At 42.1% G+C, this 24,839-nt stretch overlaps 1 protein-coding gene across 1 annotated transcript; it reads right to left on the bottom strand.

Moving 5' to 3' along the window:
- Positions 1 to 886: 886 nt before the first annotated feature.
- rint1 (RAD50 interactor 1) lies at positions 887 to 23,438 on the bottom strand. Its single transcript, XM_070992501.1, has 15 exons — positions 23,174 to 23,438; positions 21,689 to 21,814; positions 21,327 to 21,442; positions 20,800 to 20,973; positions 20,494 to 20,634; positions 18,214 to 18,397; positions 16,455 to 16,565; positions 15,913 to 16,138; positions 6,565 to 6,702; positions 5,496 to 5,590; positions 4,886 to 4,990; positions 3,968 to 4,188; positions 2,595 to 2,775; positions 1,682 to 1,800; positions 887 to 1,381 (listed from the first exon to the last, which is right to left on the bottom strand). The coding sequence occupies exons 1-15, from the start codon at positions 23,405 to 23,407 to the stop codon at positions 1,168 to 1,170; spliced, it is 2,385 nt and encodes a 794-aa protein (XP_070848602.1). The 5' UTR covers positions 23,408 to 23,438; the 3' UTR covers positions 887 to 1,167.
- Between the last annotated feature and the right edge of the window lie 1,401 nt (positions 23,439 to 24,839).

Raw genomic sequence — 24,839 nt, 5'->3', positions numbered from 1 at the left:
TTTGGATGTCCCATCCTGGAAGAGCTGGACTACCTGTGCAGCCTGACTGGGCTGCAGGTACCGCCTCATGCTACCAGTAGTGACAAGCACACTAAGAGAACTCAAAACTAGAGAAGAATCAGGGAGGTTAAGGAGAGAGCAATTATCTGTGGCCGCCACATGCAAAACCATTCCCCTTTTGGGGCTTGCATTACTTTTGCCTCTCTATTGTACCCTTCGTCACTTTCAGATGTAATTGAGTCACAGTCACTTGTGGACAGATTGATGTCCCTGAAGTTTAACTGACTTGGTGTTATACTGTGATGATTAAGTCTTCCCTTTGAGCAGTGTATATACAACCTAAGGAACTTCATCACTTCACTGAACGCACCCACTGACCACTTAGAGTAACATATAATCAAATAGTGCATTGTAAGAATTATAATACACTATAATCCTTGCAAAAAAAAAACAAAAAAACAATTATTGACCAGCAATTATGAAGTACGACACTAAACCCAATCAGTGATTAAAAAGTTTTTGTGTTATTTGCATAAAGCATTATGAATATTTATATGCTTGTAACTATTATTATACAGCACTATAAGCAGACTATAACACATAAGTATGTTTATAATGCATTATAGACATAATGTGTCATAGTGATTCAAATTATTTTAACGATGTATATGTATACTGCATCTCTGGCACAAAAATTGCTTTCAGGATGAATTAAGATCCATCTGATGTCATCTAGCTGTAGATTGAGTGTGCACTGAGCAGCTGTGTCCTTTAGGGAAATCTAAGCATCAAACTAAAAAATAAAATCAAAGATAAAACATTCTCATACACAGACAAAAACAAAAAAGGACTCAAAAACCATTACAAAAACTGAAGGCTTGCAGGCTTGAGCATTGCAGTGCAGCAGAGTTTATTACCTAATCCAGACAAAGGACAATTAATATTTGTAATTTGTTGCGATATATTGCTGAAGTGAAGGGTAAGTAGGTCCCCAAAAATAGTTCACATGGTGACAATTCAATATTATGAACTTACTAACCGCTATGTGAACAGTCCTAACATGACAAACACTACCTGAAGCTAATGACATAAGTGCAATAAGATAAATTTGCAAAGCACTCAATCTGATGCACACACTACACTGACAAATATCGCCAGGGAGAACTGTTACTGTCCAGGCCACGAGGCTCTGAGGTTGAGAAGAATCAACACATCACAGGATGCCAAGCAGTAAATCCCCAACTCATGCAGTGCAGACTCTGGCGGAGGATCCTCTACACCTGCCCAGTCTCTTGTCTCGTCCTCTGACTCTTTAAGGAGATTCCTTAGCAGAATAGCAGAGCCCACGTTAAGACACAAGATGATACATGCTTCCTTGACACTGTGGAGAAAGAGACAGACAGACAGACAGACAGAGACAAACCTAATCAGAATACTGGCAGAACCAGAGTTATCCTGTTCACTCTTCAACTGCCACCCTTTTACTCCTCGTATAATCCCGCATGCCCCGACAGCATCATGAACTGTTAAATGCATGGTATAAAAATGAAGACAAAAAATGGTTCCCTTGAGAAACACACTACACTCTACAGCCAGTCGTGCATCACTCTGGGGAACCTTCTCTGGCCAGACCAATCAGGAGGAGCTGTGGCACACATGCACACTTGCATGCAACACTTACTGCTTGAAGAAGTTCTCAGGTCTTTTGCAGTAGTGACCGAAGAGAGGAAACAGGTTTCTGGTCATGTCGAACTGAAGCTGAGCTGCCCCGCCATCACTGAAATGATTAGACAGGATCACCTGGCAGAGAAGAAGAAACGTACTTTATTTATCACTTCAGACAGACATGAATATGCTGAACCTATAAATTCCAAACAATGCTTCTCCCTTGTACACTTTCCATGGACCAACCACTGTGAAGATGCTGATGTTATGCCTGGGACATGTAGCTTTAGCCTCAGTCTCAGTCTCAGTCTTTCAGCATTATAAGCAGCCATCATGTACATATTTAAGACCCTTTTACAGGGTTCTCATTTTCCAATGTGTCAAATAGAAACGTCAGCTGGAGACAGACTTCTCAGCTGACTCACACAGTTTAAGCATTAGCATTAGCTTACAAGAGCTAGCTATACCTACATAATCAGCTGGTGAGGATCATCATTTTAGCCAACAAAATCCACTGTCATCAGCTACAAATGAGAAACCTGCTTTTGTCCACCTCTGCGTGGAATCCTAGACCTAGTGTTTCAAATATAACTACAGATGTCACTGGTAAATATGCCACCATTATCCCTGAAAAGTCCATATGTGCAGTGTGAGAATGGAAAACTAGCGACAGACAGTAAGGTTCAGTGAAGGATCAGTTTGCATTACGTTGGTGAGAGGTGCACAACAGTGTTTTTGGTAAATTATTAACTGCAGAGCCCTGACCATCAAATATAGAAACTGTGCTTGAGGGAACAGAGTTGAGGGCTTAACCCAAACAGCCTAACTGTGTCCTCTCTTCTATACAGTTTGTTTTTTAGATGCTCTCCCACAAATGGTAATGAAACACAATCAGTATGGTGGAGTTTTGGTGAATATTAATCTCTTACATCCTGGTACAGAAAGTTGTCAAGTCTCTCAGCCAGGCCTTGCCAGGCCAGTTGGAACAGAGAAAGGCTCAGGACCTGATGAAGGTTCAACAATCTGTCCCTCACACACAGCATCATGGGACATGCTGAGCTGGATAGGGACATGGTGGATTGGTCATGCTGGGATGGTAGGGACAACCACCTAAAAGAGAGATAAAAGTGTAAAAGCAAAAGAGGATTAATCAGTGCTAACCCTAGTCTTTGTCCACCCTGTTCAATGAAATTAGGAGAAAATTAATGATGGTAGAGGAAAAAAGAAGAAAACATCCACCTTCGAAATGCAAGAGTCAAATGCTGAGCAATGAGACAGGCAAAGGCAATGATTGTCAAAGTATAGTTTTTCTTTACCACCTCTTTCAAATCTCCTTGACCTCTTTCTGCAAAGTTGCAGGAATCTTTCTGCATTGTAAATAACAATCTGTCTCCTTCTGCAAGCTTCCTTGTTGTGGTTTCCTGAAACACTTACCTAACAAAATGCTCTTCATACCATCAATGAAACAGAAATGACATTCTGTTTGTATTAAATATATTAAATTATATTGTTTAAAAAATCTGTCTGTACCTGATTTACTTCTGTTAGATCCAAACTCGAATCAAGTGACAGAAGGAGCAGTTTCCAATTTTGCCAACACTGCTGTTATGGTTTGGGGGTTTGCTTAGGCTGTCTCCTGTGTTTTATTTCACTTCCTGTCTTTATCCCGCCTGTTGTCTGTGTCACTTGCGTTAATTAGTTCATTGTGTATTCACTCAGTGTTTTTCCCTATTTCAGCTGTCAGGTTGTCTGCATCTGTTCCATAGTTGTGCGTTTGTTGCTTGTGTCCCTTGTATATATTCCACTTTGTGTTCCTTCCAGTGTAACACTGTAACACTTAAGGTTTTTTTGTAGCGCGACCTTTCTCAGGATCAAAATGTGTTCAGTGAACACATCACAATTAACTTTTTGCAGGTAGACCTGGCCAATGCCAATATGCAGCTACCTGCTGTCTCAGGCAAAGCAGGCCAGTTCCATAGAAAAGTCACTCATCACTAAAGAAAGCTGCAGATGAATTCTGCCTAATTATAGCACAATGACTGTACATGGTCCACCCATATACTGGGTTTCCACCTGATCTTGTTACAAAACAACCTTGTATGCAGACTGTATGCATTGGATACAAATAGTAATGTGCTGCTAGCTATTGATCACCTTTAACCTCGATAACTGTTTATATTGACCCAACATCAATCGTCTGGATTTTTTTTTTTCTGCCGTTTCTGCCTTTCGATATTACTTCTTTGTTACAGTCCCTAGGATTGAGTTAACACCTGACCTCATCACCAGGCTGATGTCTCACCTGTCTTGGCAGTATGGTTTGGTTTTTTCGATGATTTCTCTCATGGTCCATTCCAGCAGTCTTCCCATCATGTCTCCTTTAAGTCGATCCAGCAATGCCAACAGACCTTCAAATAGAGAGCCCTCCAGAGAGGCCAGGCGGCCCACCTCCGTCACCCCCAGGCCTCCCAGTACCACCTCCTCACCCAGCGACACTGCTGCCTGCTGCAGCTGGAGGAAAAACTGAAGAAAAATAAAGGCTTCTTTAATTAAATGAAAAGAATATTTAGAGAAAAACTATTCACAGGAACGTTTATATCATTCAAAGTAGACATCGACAAACATTTCATTTTGACATAAATGCCGGAGGACATCATACGGCCTGCACACATGTTTGGGAACATGATGATGAGCCAGCAGCTGACGGAATGACCAGTTTCAGCTGCAGAGTAGGCGAGGAATTCAAAAAGGAATCATTCAGAAATGGTTAAGATTTGGGCTGGCTTCCATCTTTTTAAATAGAAAGGTATTTATGGAATAACTGTGGCTTAAAAAAAGCAGAAACACAATATATTAACAGCCGGCCTAGTGGGTATCATCTTTCTTTTATATGAAGTGAAATTAAATGTGTGAAAGGGAATATTATATAATCTGGCTTTAATTCATGACCTCACCATCTACATCACCAACTTTGGCTGACTCCTAAATGTTTGTGTGCCTGGGTCAGAATTTCTGCACATTCTCCCTTCAAGTTCATAAATCCAAACTTTCCTGTGGGATGTACATGTAAAACCACAGTGTAGCTTTTATGTGAAAACCAGGGGCTGTGTTCTCATACAGGAGTGACAAAACTGAGGACTGTCCAGTCACGGCAATATTCTTCTGGTGCTGTGACAAAAATGGGTAAATAAAATAAATAGATTCAGTTAACTGCACACACCACATTGTCTCCCCAGTCTCCAAGGATGGTGCAAATGTAGTTGACAGCATTAAGGATGGCACAATAACGGGCACCCAGTGGGCAGCGAGACTCCTCCTTCATCACCTGGAAAGAAAACAGCTCCATCTCATTCATTTTTCAATCAGCAATAAAAAGGCAGTCGCACTGAACAAAACGGCACAATGGCGGTCAACAGAACCATAGTTTTTTCAGTGTTTCGCTGATAATCATGTCTCTCCCTGAATAACACCCGGGACACACTGCTTATCTCTTCCTGTTCGCAATGGACACCTCGCTCAACTGCAGCGGGTCGTGTCTACACTGTTTGTCTTTGATAGTTGGCATCAATAATGATGGGATTTTTTGTTTATGTGTCTCGTTCTGAGAGTCAGAGAAAGAGAGAGCGCACTGGAAAAAAAATACTTCACCTGATATTTTTTCACTCAAACACTGAAACTGTAGGAAAAAACAGACAAAATAGGCTGAAATGAAAAGTGAGAGGCTCCACAATGAAACAAGTGCTGCTCAAATAGGCAGCGTGTCCCAAAAAGCTTAGTCTGTCCTTCATCACTAGAGTTTAACTCTTCATTAACATCAGCGTCATCGTTACCTGGGTGAGCCGTATGCGAAAGTCATCCACCAGTTCTCTCTGTAGCCCCAGAAACTTGAGCTGTGCAGATGGACAGGGTAAGGCCCGGTAGCGCTCTACAGCAGGATGACAAAATACTTTTATTCTAAATGTTTTCTATACTCTAACAGCATACAGTGATACCCGGTACCCGGTGAAGTTTTTGACCACTTGGTTGAGCTGTGGAGTCATTTTGTTTCAAGCAGGTCCCCTCATCTGTGGGGTTATTGGACATTCTGGTCAAAGGTGTCCTGACCTTTGTCCATGCGTTTGCCCTCTTAAATAACACAAACCCAACCTTTCCTGTATCCATTTACACTTACAAACCCTTGAGAGTTTCACTGGACAGAATCCCTTAATTTCTAGGATAAGACAATATCACCATATACTGAATGACCTGCAGACCTGTTGGCTCTGTAGGCAAACTGAATGGTCAGTGACGGCTTTGAGGCGGGTAGTCACTTGGTAGTGATTGGCCAGTCCTGGCACATGCAGAGCACACTCTCATGCTGCCTTGAACAACAGGCACAGAGAGAGGGCCATTGTCTGTCACTACAGGCAGCCTCTCCCTAAATAACATTACCAGTAGTGCAGTGACAGACAAGGGCCCGTTATTAATGAACAGGCAGCCCATCAGGATTTGTTCCAGAACTTGAGATGGCCAGTACACCACTGTCACGCATGAATGCACGTTGAAAAGAAACATTCCCGGTAACAGTCTACAAAATCAATGTCGGGGGAGATGCACACCAGCAAGTGTAGCTCTCTTCTGGCATTTCACTGCATGACAGTGAAGGCACCCTTGACCAGAATGTCCACTACATCCACTGATGACAAGACAAAAGTGGAAAATGAGCTGCTGTTCTTTCCCGCATGTTTATGAGCTCTTCTCTGGAGAAAGAGCTCCAGGTACCACATCAAAAACTGATATTTACAAAAAAAAAACAACAACAGAGCAACAGAGCACACCAACACACGTTTAATGCTTTTCCACAGAAGAAGACGTACTGACGGTGACTTCTAAAAGAACTGTTGAAATGAACAGTCTTACCAGTGATGACCTGTAGCAGAGTCATGAAAGTCTCAGCACAGTCTGGGGCCTTCAGCTCATCCATATCACTGATGTCTTTGTACTGAGAGCTCCAGGCTCCCTCAGCCGACAGCATGGCATCCATCTTCTCCACCGCCACTGTACACAGAGAGGAATGCAGGCGATGGAGAAACGTTAACTTGAAGTGACTCCTTCAAGTCAGTCTGGCTGTGGCTGCTTTCACTTCAAGTGCAGAGCAGATTTAGGCCACTTCCAAATTGTAGAGCTTGCAGAGCACCACATTATTCACTCTATCTCAAAAATACTCCCACACTTTAGATGATCGTGTTTCTAACTGCAGCTTGTTCTCTGGTGGAATCCACGCAAAGAATCTGTGCGTACTATGAAATTGAATCCTGGCGGCGCCACTGCTGAGCACTGTGCGCTTGTTTATACTAACTTTATTAAAACTGAACGTGCCACCACATTGCACTTAGATGAGTCCCTGGCAATACATTCACCAAGCCTGAAGCATATCGGATGAAAAGGACATATAATACACACACACACACACACACACACACACACACACACACACACACACACACACACACACACACACACACACAGTAAGACTGTGAGGGAATTTTCTATCACAGGCCTTCTTTGTACAGTTAGGAGTCCAAAGCTCTCTAGGTTGGACAACACAAAGACCTCAGACAGAGACACATTAACATAATATTTAGAGACCATTCTAGCAGACAGCAGATAGGCAACCTCTCCCCCTGTTCTTACTACCGACCAAGGTCTTAAAGATAAACTGGACAGACATAGACCAGACCAATTCTAGGAGGATTGCTGGAGTTCACATTTTAATAAGGAGTTAGGTCAAAGTGTCCTCAGTTAGAGGATTGGAGGTCAGAGCATACGTAAATACGGTTGGAGCTTGGTTTTGACTATCCATGTACCACCAATGTAGAAGGTAGTTACAGAATAGCCATAATAGGAAAATAGTTCAAGGAGTAGAAAGGAAACATGTGACACTGAGGGTTTTAATACACCCCATTAGAAAGGACATCTTCAGGATTTGGTGTGGCACTATCTTGGTTCACTTGTGGACATTGTGCTGCTCATCAGCTTCTCCTTGATGCATCAAATCTGCAATAAATAATTCTGCATGAGACATCTGAAGTCTTCTGGTGAACTCCTTCCTTCAGCTCACAAGAATTTCCACCACAATTTTGGCACCACAAACAGGATCTCAACATTACAAGAATGGTCAGTGCAAATTAAAGTTTTCTTTGCTTTGCCTTGCCACGTCTGAGTTTGACGAGATCAGAAGGAAACTGTATTTTGATCTGAAATAATCTATGAACCTCCGAACCTTTACAAAGTCAAAGATCAGTGTCTGGGCAGTATCAGCTGGACTGTGAGTTCAGCCGGACTCCTGGCTAATTTGTCTGGGGGCATTGCTTGGGGCGAATGTGCCATGCAAACTTCCCAGTAGATGTTCAATCAAAAGTGCTAAAAGGTTTCGAATTGTAGATTAAGTGAGTTGATGTGACTGGATTCAGCGTGGTTTTAAATTTATAGAAGTATTACAAACTTTGGGCGGCATGGTGATGCAGCAGGTAGTGCGCGTGCCTCACAGCAAGAAGGACGCCGGTTCGATCCCCGGGTCGGGCAGGGCCCTCCTGCGTGAAGTTTGCATGTTCTTCCTGTGCATGCGTGGGTTCTCTCTGGGTACTCTGGCTTCCTCCCACAGACCAAAAACATGCTCATTAGGTTAATTGGTGACTCGAAATTGTCCTTAGGTGTGAGTTTCAGCGTGAATGGTTGTGTGTCTACTGTATATATGTTGCCCTGCAATCGACTGGTGACCGGTTCAGGGTGTACCTCACCTTTCGCCCATTGACAGCTGGGATAGGCTCCAGCCCCCCCCGCAACCCCGAAAGGGATGGTTGGGTATAGACAATTGATGGATGGATGGATGGATTACAAGCTTTGAAGAAGCTCCTTGTATTGAAAATATTAATGTCAGTGGTCAATTGGTGAAAGTGACCAAAGATTTTTGAATACGGTGGTCTCTGGGGCAACTCTGGGTTGTGCCCTGTAGGCAGGTTAGACCCACAGTGAGATTACATCCATGTGAAGACGTTCTGGGACGTCTGAGAAACGCTTGCTTCGGTGTAATCAAGAGATGTGGTGAATCTGTATCTGTATATATAAAGAGAGAGAGGAAATTCTGTAGTGTCTGAGAACCACAGAAAACAGTCACCAGATGAAGAGTTTGTAGCAGAACTAGCCTCTAACTGACCTTCTCTTACCCTCTCTGACTTCTCATGAGAAACGGAGTTGTAAACCAGTCTAACTGATTGAACTATAGACCATCTAGAATGCTCATAATGAAGTGTGATTTCGAAGAGAGACAGGATGTCCCATGTCAATGCTGATTACTCCCCTAATAGCCCTAAGGACTCAAGACAATTAAACTGTCTGGAAGAACAAAGGCCAGGCTTCAACTGAATCCCCAAACCGAGTCTGCTGATGGGTTGCAAAGTAGCCAACCTTAAAACAAACTGTTTGTAAGCCGGAGGACTTTGTTTCTTGGTATACCTGACAATTGCATCTCTGTATGACTCAATGCTGGATATATGCACATGACTAACCCATGATCTGTATGATGCCCATGTTCTCTCATGTCCCATGACAAAGCTGTGAATCTAGCCTTGTTTTAAGATTTGCCTGAGGCTCTGCAATGGAGCCTTCCTACCATCTAAGGGTTCGTAGGGTCTGAAGTTGATTGTGCTTTATGAGACTTTTATTAAGGAATAATCATAAGGATGATAATCATTTTGGCGAATATAGTCTGCATTTCTTTATTTCTTTATCTTTATTTCTTTCTTTTTCTTTTGTTGTTGTATTAGTTATAGATTGAGTCATTATTCATGTTGGGATGAAACTGTACCAGGATTATCATTGAATGTTGTCACCCAACCATAGGAAGTGCCTGATGCATGCTGCGAACAATGTTGAAATGTCATTGAAAATTTGTTATTGAAATTATATGTGATTGACCATAGTGAGAAGCAGATGAGCCCCTCGTGTGAGTCATTGATTAATTCAGCTCCTTGAGGCGATTGCGCGTCACAAAGCGTCTCACATGTTCGACGGCCTGCCCATTAGACACGCCCCTGGAGCGAGGTTTAAATGTCTGCAGCCGCAGCATGAATTTAGTGTGCGCGCGTTACTCAGAGTGCGCGTTACTCCGTCTTGTCTTAAGTTATGTTGCGTTATGTTTAGTTTTGTCTATTAGTTCTTTGTCTTAGTCTTGTACAGTCGTTTTGCTCTTTAAGTTTTTCCTGTCTTCGAGCTACTCAAAAGCCATACCGAGTAGCGTGATTTATTTTTCAGAAGACGTGTTCCTACAGTTTGCCGTAAGCGTGGAATTTTTGTTTTAGCTAAATGTTTTTGGTTTAACCTCAGTAAATTTTAGTCAAATAATAATAATTTTGTAGCCTTTTTCGACCGGCCATCGAGGAGACTATCAATTTTGTTACTATCAGTCTAAAATAATCCTTCACGGACTCAACCAAACCAAAACCCTGCAGCCAGCTGTTGATCCTTGGTCCGGCTAACAACCGTCCGGACCGTCCCTCATCTGTAACCGACACTCTAGAACCAGTTCCAGATACGTCACCGTCCAACATCAGCTCTCCACCTTGGTGCGCTTGGCCTTCACCAGACCACTGAGCAGATCGAGCCAAGGACGACCATCTGGGCATCTTCGAGTTAGTTCGGAGCAGAGCACAACGGGACGCCATCAGTCAAGCAGGCATGCTAAGCGGGTTTGAATAAGAGTTGGTCCGTGAGGTTAATAGATGGTCAATTCGTCCAAATTCTCTCCATTAATCGTTTATTCCCTTAACTCTACGTTCGTGTCCCCATTATTCCCTTTCAACTACCTCTCACTATCGCCAATTTATTTACCATTGTGTTGCCATAAGTTTCTTGTGTGTTCTGTCATATCACCTCCCATCTTCTGTCTTATTATTCATGATACATCACTCATTATCCATAATTCTGCTTAATAAATGATATTTTGATATAAGTCCTGGTTAGACGGTGTCCTTTTGAACTGAATATATACGATCCCTGTATCCAGAGTTTACACTTCAGATTATCAGACTGGTTTATCGTTAAATTCATTCGTTAGTATTTTATCAGCGTTATAGCAGTTAATTTCTGCAGTCCTTCTTAGCTGAGGAAGGTGGTGCCCCGTTATTTTATCAACGAATGCAACATCAAATTAAGGTAGTACACACTACAAGTTGTTAAAGAGCTTCATCTTGATAAACTTCACAAATTGTACCACTGACACAACGCTAAAGCAAATTTAAACACTATGGAGGTTTAGATGCTGTAGAAGTGTTTTTTCAATACAGAAATATGCTATACAGAATACAGAATTATACAGATTATTATACAGAAATTAAGTTCTCTCCCAAGGTGGCACAGCATCAAATGCCAAACAAATGCTTCAAATGTGTATCTGCTAAGTGTTGGCTAATCGAATGTGAAAAGGATATAGGAATTGTGTTGAATTAACCTTCGACCACGGACGGGTGGATTGCCTGAAGTAAGAGCCACCTCGACTGGCGGTTTAAAAACCACCAGTTGGTTCCAATGCAAGCATCTGAGAAGACACTGAAGAGAAAGGGTGATTTTTAGTCTACTGATTTGGCTTATTCTGTTTGATTTCAGATGACATAATTATGTTTTCCTTGTTTTAGTTCTAATTATTCACTTGTCATATGTCCTTATTTGAATTTTGATTAAACATAGCTTGAATTTGTTAGTTTATGCTTTTATTCTTGACGATTACAATTACACTTCGTATTGTGTTACAATTGCAATTCCTTGTGATTATTGATAAGAAAATATTATTGTTTGTTGTTTGAAAATGCTGTTGATAAATTTAGGTGAAAGTTGTAAATGGGTAATAATCAGTCCACAGCCGAGGCTAGAAACAAATCCTTGAATGACTGGGCAAATTATGGTAATTCAGCAGAAAGGGCGAGAAGAAAATACTTGAATCCAAGAAAACAGTCCACTGGCAGGCAAATACAAGATAATTCACAAAATGAGACATGCTCACACGAGGCAATGATCTCTCCAAGAGCAGCTAATGCAAGAGACGAAAAATGGCACTGTGCAATGTCTTTCACTGCACTCGTGTGAGTGGACAAACGGTGAATGGCCCTATGAAGGTTCTTTTGAGGTACGCCAGCTGCGACTGTCTGAATTAATGACAGATGATTGCAAAGGAAATCCAAGACGGGATTACAGATACATGAGAGACTGTTTGAGAGTGCGGCAGGAGATCGCAAAGGCTCGCAAAGGCAAGGACAGGGTGCTACGAATGTGAGAGTGAATGAAAAGCGCTGTGATGATGCGCTGTGAGCCCATAGACAAATGTGGTGCTTGTTTCGCCCCTTGTCACATGTCTTTGTTAGAGGCCACACTGCAAACTAGAGCTGCAGAAAATAAAAAAATTAAAGAATAACACCAGGATGACATTGCTACAAGTGTGAAATCAATGATGTATGGTTGGGCAAGGTGTCAAGGCAAACCGACCTCAGACAGCTTGTTGACAGTACTGAGTGAGGCTCATTTACCAGTTCCTATTCAATAAGGTAGGAATTATATGTGCACCAGGACTGTGACTAGTGACACAAACTATACGACTTTGCTATATCCCAAATTACTTAGTGAATCAGGGAGAGACAGAGGGCCAACAGATGATGATTTTCTTATACATGCTGCAGCTGCTGTGGTCCAGAGACAACAAGCTGAGGAAAGACAGAAAGCCGTTGAGCACAGTTAGCCGCCCAAATGCATAGAGCTGAGCAACAAGAAGCTCAGGCTCAGAGCTCTGCACAGGGTGAGAGTAGACCACTGACTCAGATTTCCAAACAAACATTCACAGACACACATCCACAGGGAGCAACGGCATCGCATGCAGTTACTGAACACACACACACACACACACACACACACACACACACACACACACACACACACACACACACACACACACACACACACACACACACACACACACACACACACACACACACACACACACAAAGGAGCAATGTTAGTTTGTGGAAGACAAAAGAGCAGCATGCCAATGAGACACATGAACCCCCCCCCCATTGTGACTAAATCCATAGACAGAAAAACAAAGGGTCAGAGCCAGTATTAACAGCTCCAAAGATCATGAAAGGAGACGTGACTGTGTGTAAACCATGGACCTCATCAGACATTATGAACATGGTACACAAAGCCCCAAATCCAATTAGCAATCCAGAGGAGTATCTCATATGGCTCTTACAAGTATGCACTGTTTACAAGTGCCTAGTACCAGACGTGAAGCAGCTAGCATCCTTTACATTGTAGTATAATTTTTTTTGCTGTCAAGTCATCACAGATATGTGATGACTTGAGAGAAAAACTGTAACCAATAGTAGCTGATTTGCTGAGTGTGAAACTGTGATAGAAATAGAGAAATAGAAGAATCATGAAATCAACTGGGCTCATAAAGCATCCTTATCAGCACTCTTATCAGGGGCTTTCTGAGACTTTCCTATGCCTCATACGCAGGTGTCTTGGCAGCTGCTTCCCTGCGTGGTGCATTGAACTCTGCTAACCTCATACAGCCTTACTGTCCGACAAAGGCCTTTCAGCATGTATTCTCTTCTAACCCATACTTGTGTGTTTTACCATAACTACTGATGGATTGAACGTTCTTATAATCTCACCATGATTTGACAGAATCTTAAAGTGCACTTAATGACAGTATTATTGTGTGATATGCCTTTATACTTTGTAATATGCATTTATTACCTTATATTGTAATTTCTGAATCTTTTTTAAAAATCTGTATTTACGACGGCCAAGAAACAATGATGTAATTTGGGAAGAATGGAGAGAAAATAAAAAGAGTGCGCCCTTAGGCTGCAACTTTAATGAATCAATACGAATCAGGAAAGAAAGGGGAAATAGAAGGCAAATCGACTGCCAGAAGATTACTTAATGGTGTAAAATTGAAGAAACCTTAGAAATGAAAAGAAGACATCCCCAGAGGCGTGGTAAGCATACTGTGCATTTCTAGTCAAAGTCTTTTGCTCTTCAGACTTCTGACTCCTTTATTGAACACCATCATTACATGATTGGTTTGCTGAAGATGCTAAAACCGCAATTGGTGCATGTGCACAATTGCACAAGCGATTTTTTACAAGTTGTCCAGTGTGTGCAAGGATATAAAGAGCCCTTACCAGGATTTCTACAGAGATTTGTTAAAGCATGGGATACTCATGCTGGAATTGTCGTGGAAAGTGCAGGCCGAATGTACAATCCACAACAGGCCAGGAACAGTCAAACTCAGCTGTCTGAGAAAAAGTGCTGAAAAAGGGTCTGCAGGAGTCAGAGTCCGAGAAGCAAACTAATTGCATGTAAGCATAAAGACAGATCACATAGAGAGTGTATTAAAAACATAGCAAAGTATATTGAATCATCCCAAACCATCATTCGTTACAGCACAGTTAATCATAGTGTGATTATAAGACCGTTCAGTTCTTTTATGATTATAACAAATATTCAAAAATGGATTAAATGCAGTAAGGTTATGTAAGGACACGTAGGGTTATATTAGGTCACAACAACCCTGGTCAGAAACTGGTCAGGACCGGCTAAAACAGCTGCAGAGACACCTGCAAGGCCATGGAAAGCCCCAAAGATTCATGATACAGGTGCCCTGCCCTCATAATCTCAGCTGCATGGTGTGATTGCTGCACAGCATCATCACTGCACAGCAAGCTCTCTGCTTATCTTTGCACCATGTCGTCTTGACCTTTTATGTGCTCCTTCTTTACTCAAGCAATCAAGCAATCAGTTTCTACTATCATATCAAGCTCTACAGAGCTGCTACTATTGTCTGCCATTAGTTACAGTGTTATACTTAATTCTTCACGTTTGTTAGAAAAAAATTATACTACAGAATCAAACGTGAAAACAATGTTCACAATTCAAACCCTTATGCAAAATGTAAAACCACATATTGCATCATGTTACAAAATGGCAGTTCCTGATTGGCAATTTAAAAATTGGAAAGAGACAATGAGCAAGATAATGGGCTTATACAGAAACCAAGTTGTCTCCCAAGGGAGATGTTTGACCTGTGACTGCCTCTTTGGAACAAATTTACCGTGAATCACATACACATCTATCAGGTGTGTTGTGGTTTGTGGATAGTGTGACTATGGGCCGAAGGGGGTTCAAATTTGAGGGCTCGATGCAGTGGTCATATGTTCATTGTTTGGCACTTAAATACTGTTGTGGTTGATTTATTGTTGAGGGTTTTGCTACTTTAACTCTGACAGGTGTCCTTGGCTGTCACATGGTTCATTAGTTTGATTATTGATTAGAGTTGATCTTACGATCAAAAAGGGGGGAACTGACAGGGAATTTTCTATTTCCTCTCTTTTTCTACTCCTCCATTGTCACTGTGTGACTGCACTGTGGTGCAGTTGGTGTAGTAAGACTGTGAGGGAATTTTCTATCACAGGCCTTCTTTGTACAGTTAGGAGCCCAAATGTCTCAAGGTTGGACAACCTTGACATTAGCATAATATTTAGAGACCATTCTAGCAGACAGCAGATAGGTAACCTCTTCCTCTGTTCTTACTACGGACCAAGGTCTTATAGATAAACTGGACAGACATAGACAAGACCAATTCTTCACATTTTAATAAGGAGTTAGGTCAAAGTGTCCTCAGTTAGAGGATTGGAGGTCAGAGCATATGTAGGTATGGTAGGAGCTATTGTTTGGTTTTGACTATCCAATAGAGTACCACCAATGTAGAAGGTAGGTATAGAATATCCATAATAGGGAATAGTTCAAGGAGTAGAAAGGAAAACATGTGACATTGAGTATTAATACACCCCATTAGAAAGGACATCTTCAGGATTTGGTGTGGCACTATCTTGGTTCACTTGTGGACATTGTGTTGCTCATCAGCGTCTCCTTGATGCATCAAATCTGCAATGAATACTTCTGCATGAGACATCTGAAGTCTCCTGGTGAACTCCTTCCTTCAGCTCACAAGAATTTCCACCACAAAGAGTACCAATGACTCATATGAACACAAACATAAACTGTAATAATAATAAGCTGATTTAAGAATAGTGGAAGAAATGAAAGATGTCTTTGACTATTAGTCACACTGCTGCAAAAAAGAAAGAGAAAGCAAACACCAGTCCAGACATCAGCACATGCAGCTAAGCACCCTCATATGTGACAACTTACTCTTCTTTTCCACAGTGAGCCACTTCTGAAGGATTCCGTCCTCCAGCAGGAGGTGAAGCAGACCAGGTAGCACTGCTGGGTAAGACTGGTTGCTTCGCAGCTCCTTCTCAAATTGCAGCACCTCCTCCACCAAGTGGCAGAAGAGCATATCATCGTATATCAGCCGAGAAGCATCGCTGGCCACCTTCTCCTGGACGAGAGACAACAGGCCTCGACACAACTCCACCTACACACACATACATGCACAACAACAGTAAGTGACACCTGCTCTGCTTGCTGTGCTCATTTGGGCAACACACTGGTACGACTACTGGTAACTACCTGAACAACCTGAACCCATCTGGCCCAGGCTTGGGTCCCATTTTCCTACACATGCATTCATTAAAAAGTCTTACATAGTGTTATTTTGTGCAGTACACAAAGCGCTGCACATGTGCCTTGCATCCGAAGCAACACAGGAATACAGTATTTTGTTCTGTTTGGACTTCATTCAACCAGAGGGGATTAAAACAGTCAAGGAGAGTCAATTGTAGACAGCATACCCTGGCACTGATGGTGGCCCCAGCTCGGTCCAGGATAGGTTGGATCTTTTCCTCCATGAAAGCTGAGCTGTTACTCATCCACATCAGAGCCTGTGTGAGGTACCACTCTGGCTGAAAAAAGCACAGACAGAGAAGGAGTCTGAGGTTCAAAAGCTTTGCAAAAGACGCTTTTTCAGGAAATCATTCCTGCCATGAGCCATCACACTGTAGAACAGTTAATCCACCAACCTCACAAACTCTTGTGTTTTACATATTATATTTATATATTATCTGCACTACTGCAATATTGCACATATGGCCAACAGATGATGATTTTCTTATACATAGCTGCAGCTGCTCTGCAGCTGCAGAGACAACAAGCTGAGGAAAGACAGAAAGCCGCTGAGCACAGTTAGCTGGCCAAATGCATAGAGTTGAGCAACAAGAAGCTCAGGCTCAGAGCTCTGCACAGGGTGAGAGTAGAGCACTGACTCAGATTTCCATGGGGACATTACATAGACTTACATTCATTTCCTGGAGCCTTACCCTAACCCTAACCCTAACCATAACCACTATTTGCCTGTTCCTAACCCTGTACCTGTAATGATTTACATTAAGGGGACCTGCATTTTGTCCCCATAAGGGAGGTCAGTCCCCACAATGTGACTGTGTAAACAGATTTTTGTCCCCACAACGTGATAAATACCTGGTCACACACACACACCCACTCACACACACACACACACACACACACACACACACACACACACACACACACACACACACACACAAAAAGGAGCAATGTTAGTTTGTGGAAGACAAAAGAGCAGCATGCCAATGAGACACATGATAAGATAAGATAAGATAAGATAAGATAAGATAAGATAAGATAAGATAAGATAAGATAAGATAAGATATACCTTTATTAGTCCCACAGTGGGGAAATTTCAGGTATTACAGCAGCAAAAGTGGATAGCAAACATGAAACACACATCAATAGTGACTAAATCCATAGACAGGAAAACAAAGAGTCAGAGCCAGTTTTAACAGCTCCAAAGATCATGAAAGGAGACGTGACTGTGTGTAAACCATGGACCTCATCAGACATTATGAACATGGTACACAAAGCCCTAAATCCAATAGGCAATCCAGAGGAGTATCTCATATGGCTCTTACAAGTATGCACTGTTTACAAGTGCCTAGTACCAGACGTGAAGCAGCTAGCATCCTTTACATATGGTGCTCAATGGACACTGTGCAAAAAGTCGTATTATATAACTGTATATTTAGTTTTACTTAGTCATAAATTTTATTCTATTCCTGTTTATATTTTTTGTGAAATAATTGTGTATACATTCTGTGTATTTCCCAAATTGGGATCAATAAAGAAGCAGTCTAAAATCTCAACGTCTTCTATTTTTATGCTTTTTGAGGTCAAGCAGTGTTTACAAAGAGCCGAAATAAAGACACAGAAGAGCTCATTTACATGTGGCATTTGGTTGTTCATGTGAAAAGTGGCAGAAATGAGAGAGCAGTTCAAACCTTGGCTCCTTGGCTTCCACTTATCATTAAAATTGTGTGTGTGCGTGAATTATATGCATTTATGTGTCTAACCTTACAAACTGAAGCTGGTCTAGTTGTTTTTAGTGGTGTGTGTTCTTGAAAGTGCAAGTCTGGCCTGTTTGTACGTGTTTTTATATGTGATGCTGTGTGTTCTGTGTGTGTGTGTGTGTGTGTGTGTGTGTGTGTGTGTGTGTGTGTGTGTGTGTGTGTGGGAGACCTTGCTGAGGGTGTTGGTCTGTCGGTTCCCATAGAAGTGGTATCTGAACCTCCTGCTGAGCGGCAACAGCATGATCTGGATGGGAAGACAGAGGGGGGGAGCCTGCGGCTGAAGTGTGGCCCAAGAACCAGGCTGGGTGGAGGGTGCAGAAGAGGTCAAAGGCCTCTGGGACAACAGGTCATCACTGCCAGGGGATGTTAAAGAAGTCAAACACTGGAGCACCTGAAGTTTTTCAACCCACAATGTCCTCAGATTGAGTACTGCTGCTGACCTGTTTCATGTCATTGCCTGGTCACGCTCTACTTTCTATGCAGTGTAGGAGAACAAGATCTGGCCCTGACCCCTTTTTCCCCCGCAATCCTTCAGGAGAGCTGGGGGAGGAAAGACATTCCAACTACAAAGGCTTACCTATCACTTAGACTGTTTCCAGGAAGATGTTAATTCTCTCTTACAGCTCCACACCAGATGAAGCCATTAAAACCACCAGGACGGACATTTAACAGGTCTCAAAAGGACTCAAAAACCAGAGCTTTTCTACCACATCAGGATAATGCAAACGAAATGTTTGATTCAACTTTGGATGTTCCCACAGCACTAAACTCACAATTTACATGTTATCATCTCCTGTGTTTCTAGCTTGTAAAATGACAAAACTATGATCTTAATTCTCATAAGCATGTTTGTCCAGGTTTCTACTATGGACCCATACTGCCATCTAGAAACTAGTAGCAGTTAGGCTTCAGATACGTGACATCAGACAGTTATTAGTTAATTAGTAGTGCTTAATTCACCAAATATAATGTGCCTTTCCTTGTTTCTTTGTTCTATTAGTAAGCTATACTATTAGTTATCATTTAAGTTAGTATCAGTATTGAAGAATGTTGTGCTGTGAACAAAGTTGAAGTGTGATTGAAAATGAATCATTTAAACTCTGTGATTGACCACAGTGAGAAGCAGATGAGTGCATCGCACGCAACCGTTAGGTCATGTTTTTTTACAGGATGAAATATAAGGGTTCACCTGTCATTAACCTTAACCATTATTTCAGGAAATCAACACTACATTTGCGTCCTCATTCTCTTCAAAACTACTTCCCACTATCACCAAACTCATTCATTTTATTATCATCCTGCTGTAGCTTCTTCGTTCAGTTTGTGTTACATCATATGATCCATATCATTCATCCTATCATTCATTATTCATATCTATTCTCATTATTGTGCCAAATAAATAAATCTTTTCACTAAAATCGTTGTCAGACAGTGTCCTTTTGAGCTGGAAATAGACGATCACTGTATCGAGAGCTTACGCTTCAGATGATGAGACTGATCTACCATTAATTCATTAATTATTATTAAATAAGCATAAAAAAAGAATAAATAAAATCCTTCTGATCTGATTAAGGTTGGCACCCCTTTCTATTTTAACGAGTGCAAATATTAAACCCAAAAGCTTAATGGCCTTACTCCCCTACAGCAGTGTCATTCATTTATTCACCAACACATTGAGGATACTCGTAATTTCAAAGTCATGTTTTTACGCTTAGCTGATGTTTGCAGCTAATCTTCAAGAACAACATTTAAAAGTTAAATAACTAGACCAGGACGGCACGGTGGAGCAGCAGGTAGTGTGTGTGCCTCACAGCAAGAAGGTCACCGGTTCGATCCCCAGGTCGGGCATTTCTGTGTGAAGTTTGCATGTTCTTCCTGTGCATGCGTGGGTTCTCTCCGGGTGCTCCGGCTTCCTCCCACAGACCAAAAACATGCTCATTAGGTTAATTGGTGACTCTAAATCGTCCTTAGGTGTGAGTGTGAGCATGAATGTTAATATATGTTGCCCTGCAATCAACTGGCGACCGGCTCAGGGTGTACTCTCGCCCATTGGCAGCTGGGATAGGCTCCAGCCCCCCCACAACCCCAGAAAGGGATAGTCAGGTATAGAAAATGGATGGATGGATAACTAGACCAACCCATCTTCAATCTCATACCATATTTCATTAGAATAGGTAACATATCAATCTTCTGGGATCTGGGATCACTACAGTCAGCAGGATTAACTTTTGAGGACTATGAACCGTAGAAAATGTTATGGAAATCCATCCATTCATTATTCAAGATATGTCACTCCAGGCCAACAAACAGATATTGCCAACCCAATATTGAGGCGAAGGAAGACCATAATCAGGGTGGCATTACATTTCCTCCAAAGCATATTAGCCAACACAAGTGTATGTGAACTATAGATGAGTATAGGTGTGTAGAAGGCCAAACTGAAGGATACGAGGTCTGCAGGGCGAGCAGCTGTGTGACGAGCAGCTCCAGCTGGCTGCTGATCTCCTGATAATTGGCAGTGGGTGTCAGTGACTGAGTGGGAGGGGAGATGATCGGCCAATGAAGCTGAGTCAAGACTTTCTCAAAATCACTGGGAAAGAGGTGAGGAAGAGGACAGTCAAATAGAGAACACAGGACGACGAGACAGTGATTGTGTGGATCATCTTCACATTTCTGAACCAGGCCATATTTTGACTCAAAGTGACATGAAGGAACAGTGTGTGTGTACGTGCTGGGGGGTGGGGTGGAGGTATACTTGGCCAGTCTGTCTTTGATGATCTTGTGCCAGAAGTGAAGTGTTTCATGGAGGAAGCCCTGGAGGTGAGAACACCCAGACTGGTTTAGTCCAGTGTCCAGTGCAGCCATGCTGTCTATTGCCCTTATGGCCTCCCAGACACTGCTGGTCATCAGACACTGTTGGACTGCAGCACTGCAGGCACACAACACTTCACACATTACTGCTTCTTACAGACAGACACAGAGAAGCATATTAAAACTCAGAATATCCATTTAATATTCAAATACTGATGCAGGTGAACAAATTTTGCTTGTGGAAAGAAGAACAATATTGAAGAGACCAATAATGAATCTCCACTGATACATAACTCTGCAGTAGAGGTCTTCATGGGTCGAAAAAGTTATGTTAATGCCTCAGACCACTAATCCACAAGAACTCAGCTGTGCTTTGCTTTCAGGGTTCATGTCTACATTCTCCTCTTTCTTTTTTCGCACATCTCTGTCACTCTCCATTTGTCTTTGATAACTCTACTTCCTTTACAGTACCTGAGTTCCTCTATGTGTTGAAGGCACCGTAGGTATTTCATGTGTCTCTCTACAGTGTCGACTTGGTTAAGCATCTGGCCAAGATTATCCATCCAAGGCTGGGCCCCCTGTAGGTGCTGGAAGACGGAATAATTAACCAAGACGAACAACTGTATACACCTCCCAGAATGCCACAGGAGACAGGACTTTGTAGTCTCTGTCCGTCATGGAATACTGCTTGCTTCATCTCTCTGTTAAAGTAACATTATGAAAACATATGAGCCAAGCAGGTAGAAAGACAAGTGTATAGCACACACTGCTGCCTTGTTTGCTCATTCAAATGACTTCAGCGTTTTTCCTCTGCTTCTTGGTTCTGTCTCTACCTGGTTCAGCGTGTTGGAGATCAACCGCTCTTTCTGCAGCAGGTCCTCCAGAGAACATCTGGCCTCTTCAGCAGCAGTCAGAGCTGCAGACACTTTAGGAGGCACAGAACTGGACACAGTCAGAACCTGAACGACACAAATCATAGAGTCACTGCTCATTCTTGACACCGTAATGGACATAAATTGCTCAGGTCTTGTGGTCAGCTGCAAACTAAAGTTGGAAACATTCTTCACTCTCCTGCTACCAGACCACAAAAAAACCTGCAGTCAGCCAGTTCTTTCTGCTTTACTAGATTGCGCTGCTTGACTCGTGTTCAGCTTAATCTGGTTCCATGTAACATATCTATGTATTACCATAGACCATATGTATTACCATAGCATCGTTGGGTGTGCTTGATATTTGGCATTATAACTGATGCTGGTGGTTGTTTTTTATGGTATGAGCCTTTGGGAATCTTAGTTGCTACTAACTGAAGAGTATTAGTGAGGTTAGTGAGTGATGGAGCGGCATGAAGGTTCATGACCACAAGCCGGTTTCAGAGATACAGTGAACTGGATTTAGAAGCGCAGTGGCCTGGTAGTGGCTTTAATTAGATTTTAAATAGATTTTTGCTAAAAATGAGGTGCAGTATGTGTGTCGTATATGTAATGTCCCATAATCAGATTTGCAAGATGCATTATCTTGCCATGTATGAACACACTCCTCTGCTTGGTCTATTTTTACACAGACTTGCTTGCCTGGATGAAACCCATACTGATTTGCAATATTTGTACTGACTTGTATGATGTGTACATACAGCATGTGTTGTGTAGATCTGTATGTGGAAAATGACTATTTTGAATTCATTTTTTAATCTGTCTGAAATTCAAACATCTTATAGTTACATAATTAACAGCAAACCTGCAGACTGTGATTGAGTAGCCCACTTATCAGAAGCTAAGTGAGGGAAGCATTCTGGGGAAGTGAGTATGAAGCACAATATTAGCATAAAGCAGCACTCCACTTCAACCCAAAGGTGTTGGATGAGGCTGAGATCAGGGCTCTGCAGGCCTGTGAAGATCTTACACACTAAACTTGGAAAATTTGGTGCCATTCTTGGGGCCAAACTACTGACGCGAAGTTGGAAGCATTTTATCGCCTGTCATTGTGGTGATGCATTAAGATCAGGCCATTTTGGCAGTGATGAGCTGTGTTCGAGTGCGCATGTCTGCCTTTATACTTATGTTTTTTAGGGATCTCAGTTGCACAGTTAACAGCGTGGTTTGAGCATTTTCATGCAGCTTTGTGGCTTTTGCGTGTTCTTTACTGTTGCTGGGCACTAATCTACGTGTATTTGCTGTAGAATACAGTATATTTACTGTTATAACACAACGTCCCCTCGCAAAAACCTATTGAGAGGCCGTACTATGAAGCCTCATACACAAGGCGATAAACAAGGACATCTGTCAAAGTGTTTTGGCCATGTGTCGAAGCTGCTAACTCGCCTGTCCCTCCAGTACGTTGTTTTCCTCTCGCAGTTTTTCCAGCAGGTCGCCAACATTCTTCAAGGATTTCAGGTCGCTGCCCACCTTTTTCTCCAGGAAATCTACAACATAGTCCTGTAGTTCCTCGGAACCGTCAGGAAAAGACTCGCTATCTTGGCTGGTAGTGTAAACGGGACTTAAAAAATGATATGTCTGTTTGTTCATTGCTTGCTCTACTGCTGTGGGCGCCGCCATCTTTCCTCTTCTCTTCTGTCAACAAACTTGCAAAACGGTACTGGAGGGGACGCTCGATTAATTTCTCTGCGTGACCCGCGGAAGCCATAGACGCTGCCTTCAGGCGTGGTTACGTGGCATTATATGTCCAGGTTTTTTATATACTCTTCGTCCATATATGAGCAGAAATGAAGACAAATTGATTCTTTTGTCTTGTTTACTCTCTGTGTTGAAACGCATTGAATGAAACGGGATAAAACTCGGGTCGTAGCAGGCTTCTTCCACTAATATTTCGGCATCTACGGACCGCACTGACAGTTAAAACAAGGCCACCCTTGTTTAAAGACGCTTACGTCGAGTCACAGATGAACGTCATGACCCCAAGACTACCTGTGCGCCAGAGCTTAGTATGTCTGCATTCTTGTACGGAATAATATCATCATTCAGCAATAAAGTAATATTACATACAGTGTAAAGTGGACACCTTTACTGAGCTGTTTTCTGAGTATCTTGATATAAATGGGGATTTTAACATTCACAATGATCATTCCAAAGACAAAACGGCCAAGGATAGGTCTATTTGTAACTTTTGGTCTGTTGCAACATGTGAAAGGGCATAAACACAATGAAGGGCACAGACGGGATTTGGTTAGAAGCAAGGATGTTATTTCTTGCAGAGACGCAGGCCTTTCTGACCAGATCTGTTTTCTTCGATATGCCGTGTTCAACTGATACACAGGTCAGATTCTGACGTAAAAAGGTATATATAAATTGCCATACTAGCAGTCTTCTTATGCCACCTATGTCCATGGTGCGAACACATAAATTTAAAAGGCAATCAATTCAATTAATGTTGGTATTAATGTTGCAGTTTGTCCACAAGGGGGCGCCAAGCATCAGGAAGAAGGATGTGTAGTCAGCAGAGGTGAGTTCAGCAGGGACCAAAGTGATCTCAAACAGTGAGGAGCATTGGCGGACTGAGGCTGTCTGAGGGTCAGGAGCCAAGAAAATAAACGGACATCAGCTGAATACACTGCATCTCACTGTCTCCACTGGAAGGGCACCCTACACATCACATTTTCTCCATTCCAGGGGCACCAATCAGTGCACTTTATCACGTTTTCTCCACTGGAAGGGCATGCTAGAGGGCACTTTATCATGCTTTCTCCATGCATGATCCAAACCCAAAGGTGTTTCGCTTATTTTGGCTGATGATACTTAAGTTTCTGGACTGGGATATATAGTATGTTGCTGTAGAACTGCTGTATTGAACTTTGATTTCATGATAATCACAGTTCACAATACCCAGCAAATTACTGTGATGGAGCAACATGTGGCTGTGGAATTATTTAATGGAATTGTGATTTAACAGTGTGCACATAAAATGTGCATCACATTTTGGGAATGTTATTTCTGTCGGAGGAATATTCTAATATGAGCCACAATGGCAATG

Source organism: Chaetodon trifascialis, chromosome 22 (genome assembly GCF_039877785.1).
Source record: "Chaetodon trifascialis isolate fChaTrf1 chromosome 22, fChaTrf1.hap1, whole genome shotgun sequence".
In the NCBI taxonomy this organism is placed as follows: domain Eukaryota; kingdom Metazoa; phylum Chordata; class Actinopteri; order Chaetodontiformes; family Chaetodontidae; genus Chaetodon; species Chaetodon trifascialis.
Note: the sequence above shows the minus strand (reverse complement) of the source record. Positions and strands in the feature narration are given on the sequence as shown.

What these genes read in the sequence shown, in the direction of transcription:
- rint1 (XM_070992501.1), bottom strand. Translation starts at nt 23,407, where the DNA reads ATGGCGGCGCCCACAGCAGTAGAGCAAGCAATGAACAAACAGACATAT. An exon ending in ATCAAAGACAGACTGGCCAA is followed by an intron (nt 20,635 to 20,799) that starts GTATACCTCCAC and finishes CCTCTTTCCCAG; the next exon opens with TGATTTTGAGAAAGTCTTGA. An exon ending in GCTCACTGTGGAAAAGAAGA is followed by an intron (nt 6,703 to 15,912) that starts GTAAGTTGTCAC and finishes CTCTGTGTACAG; the next exon opens with TGGCGGTGGAGAAGATGGAT.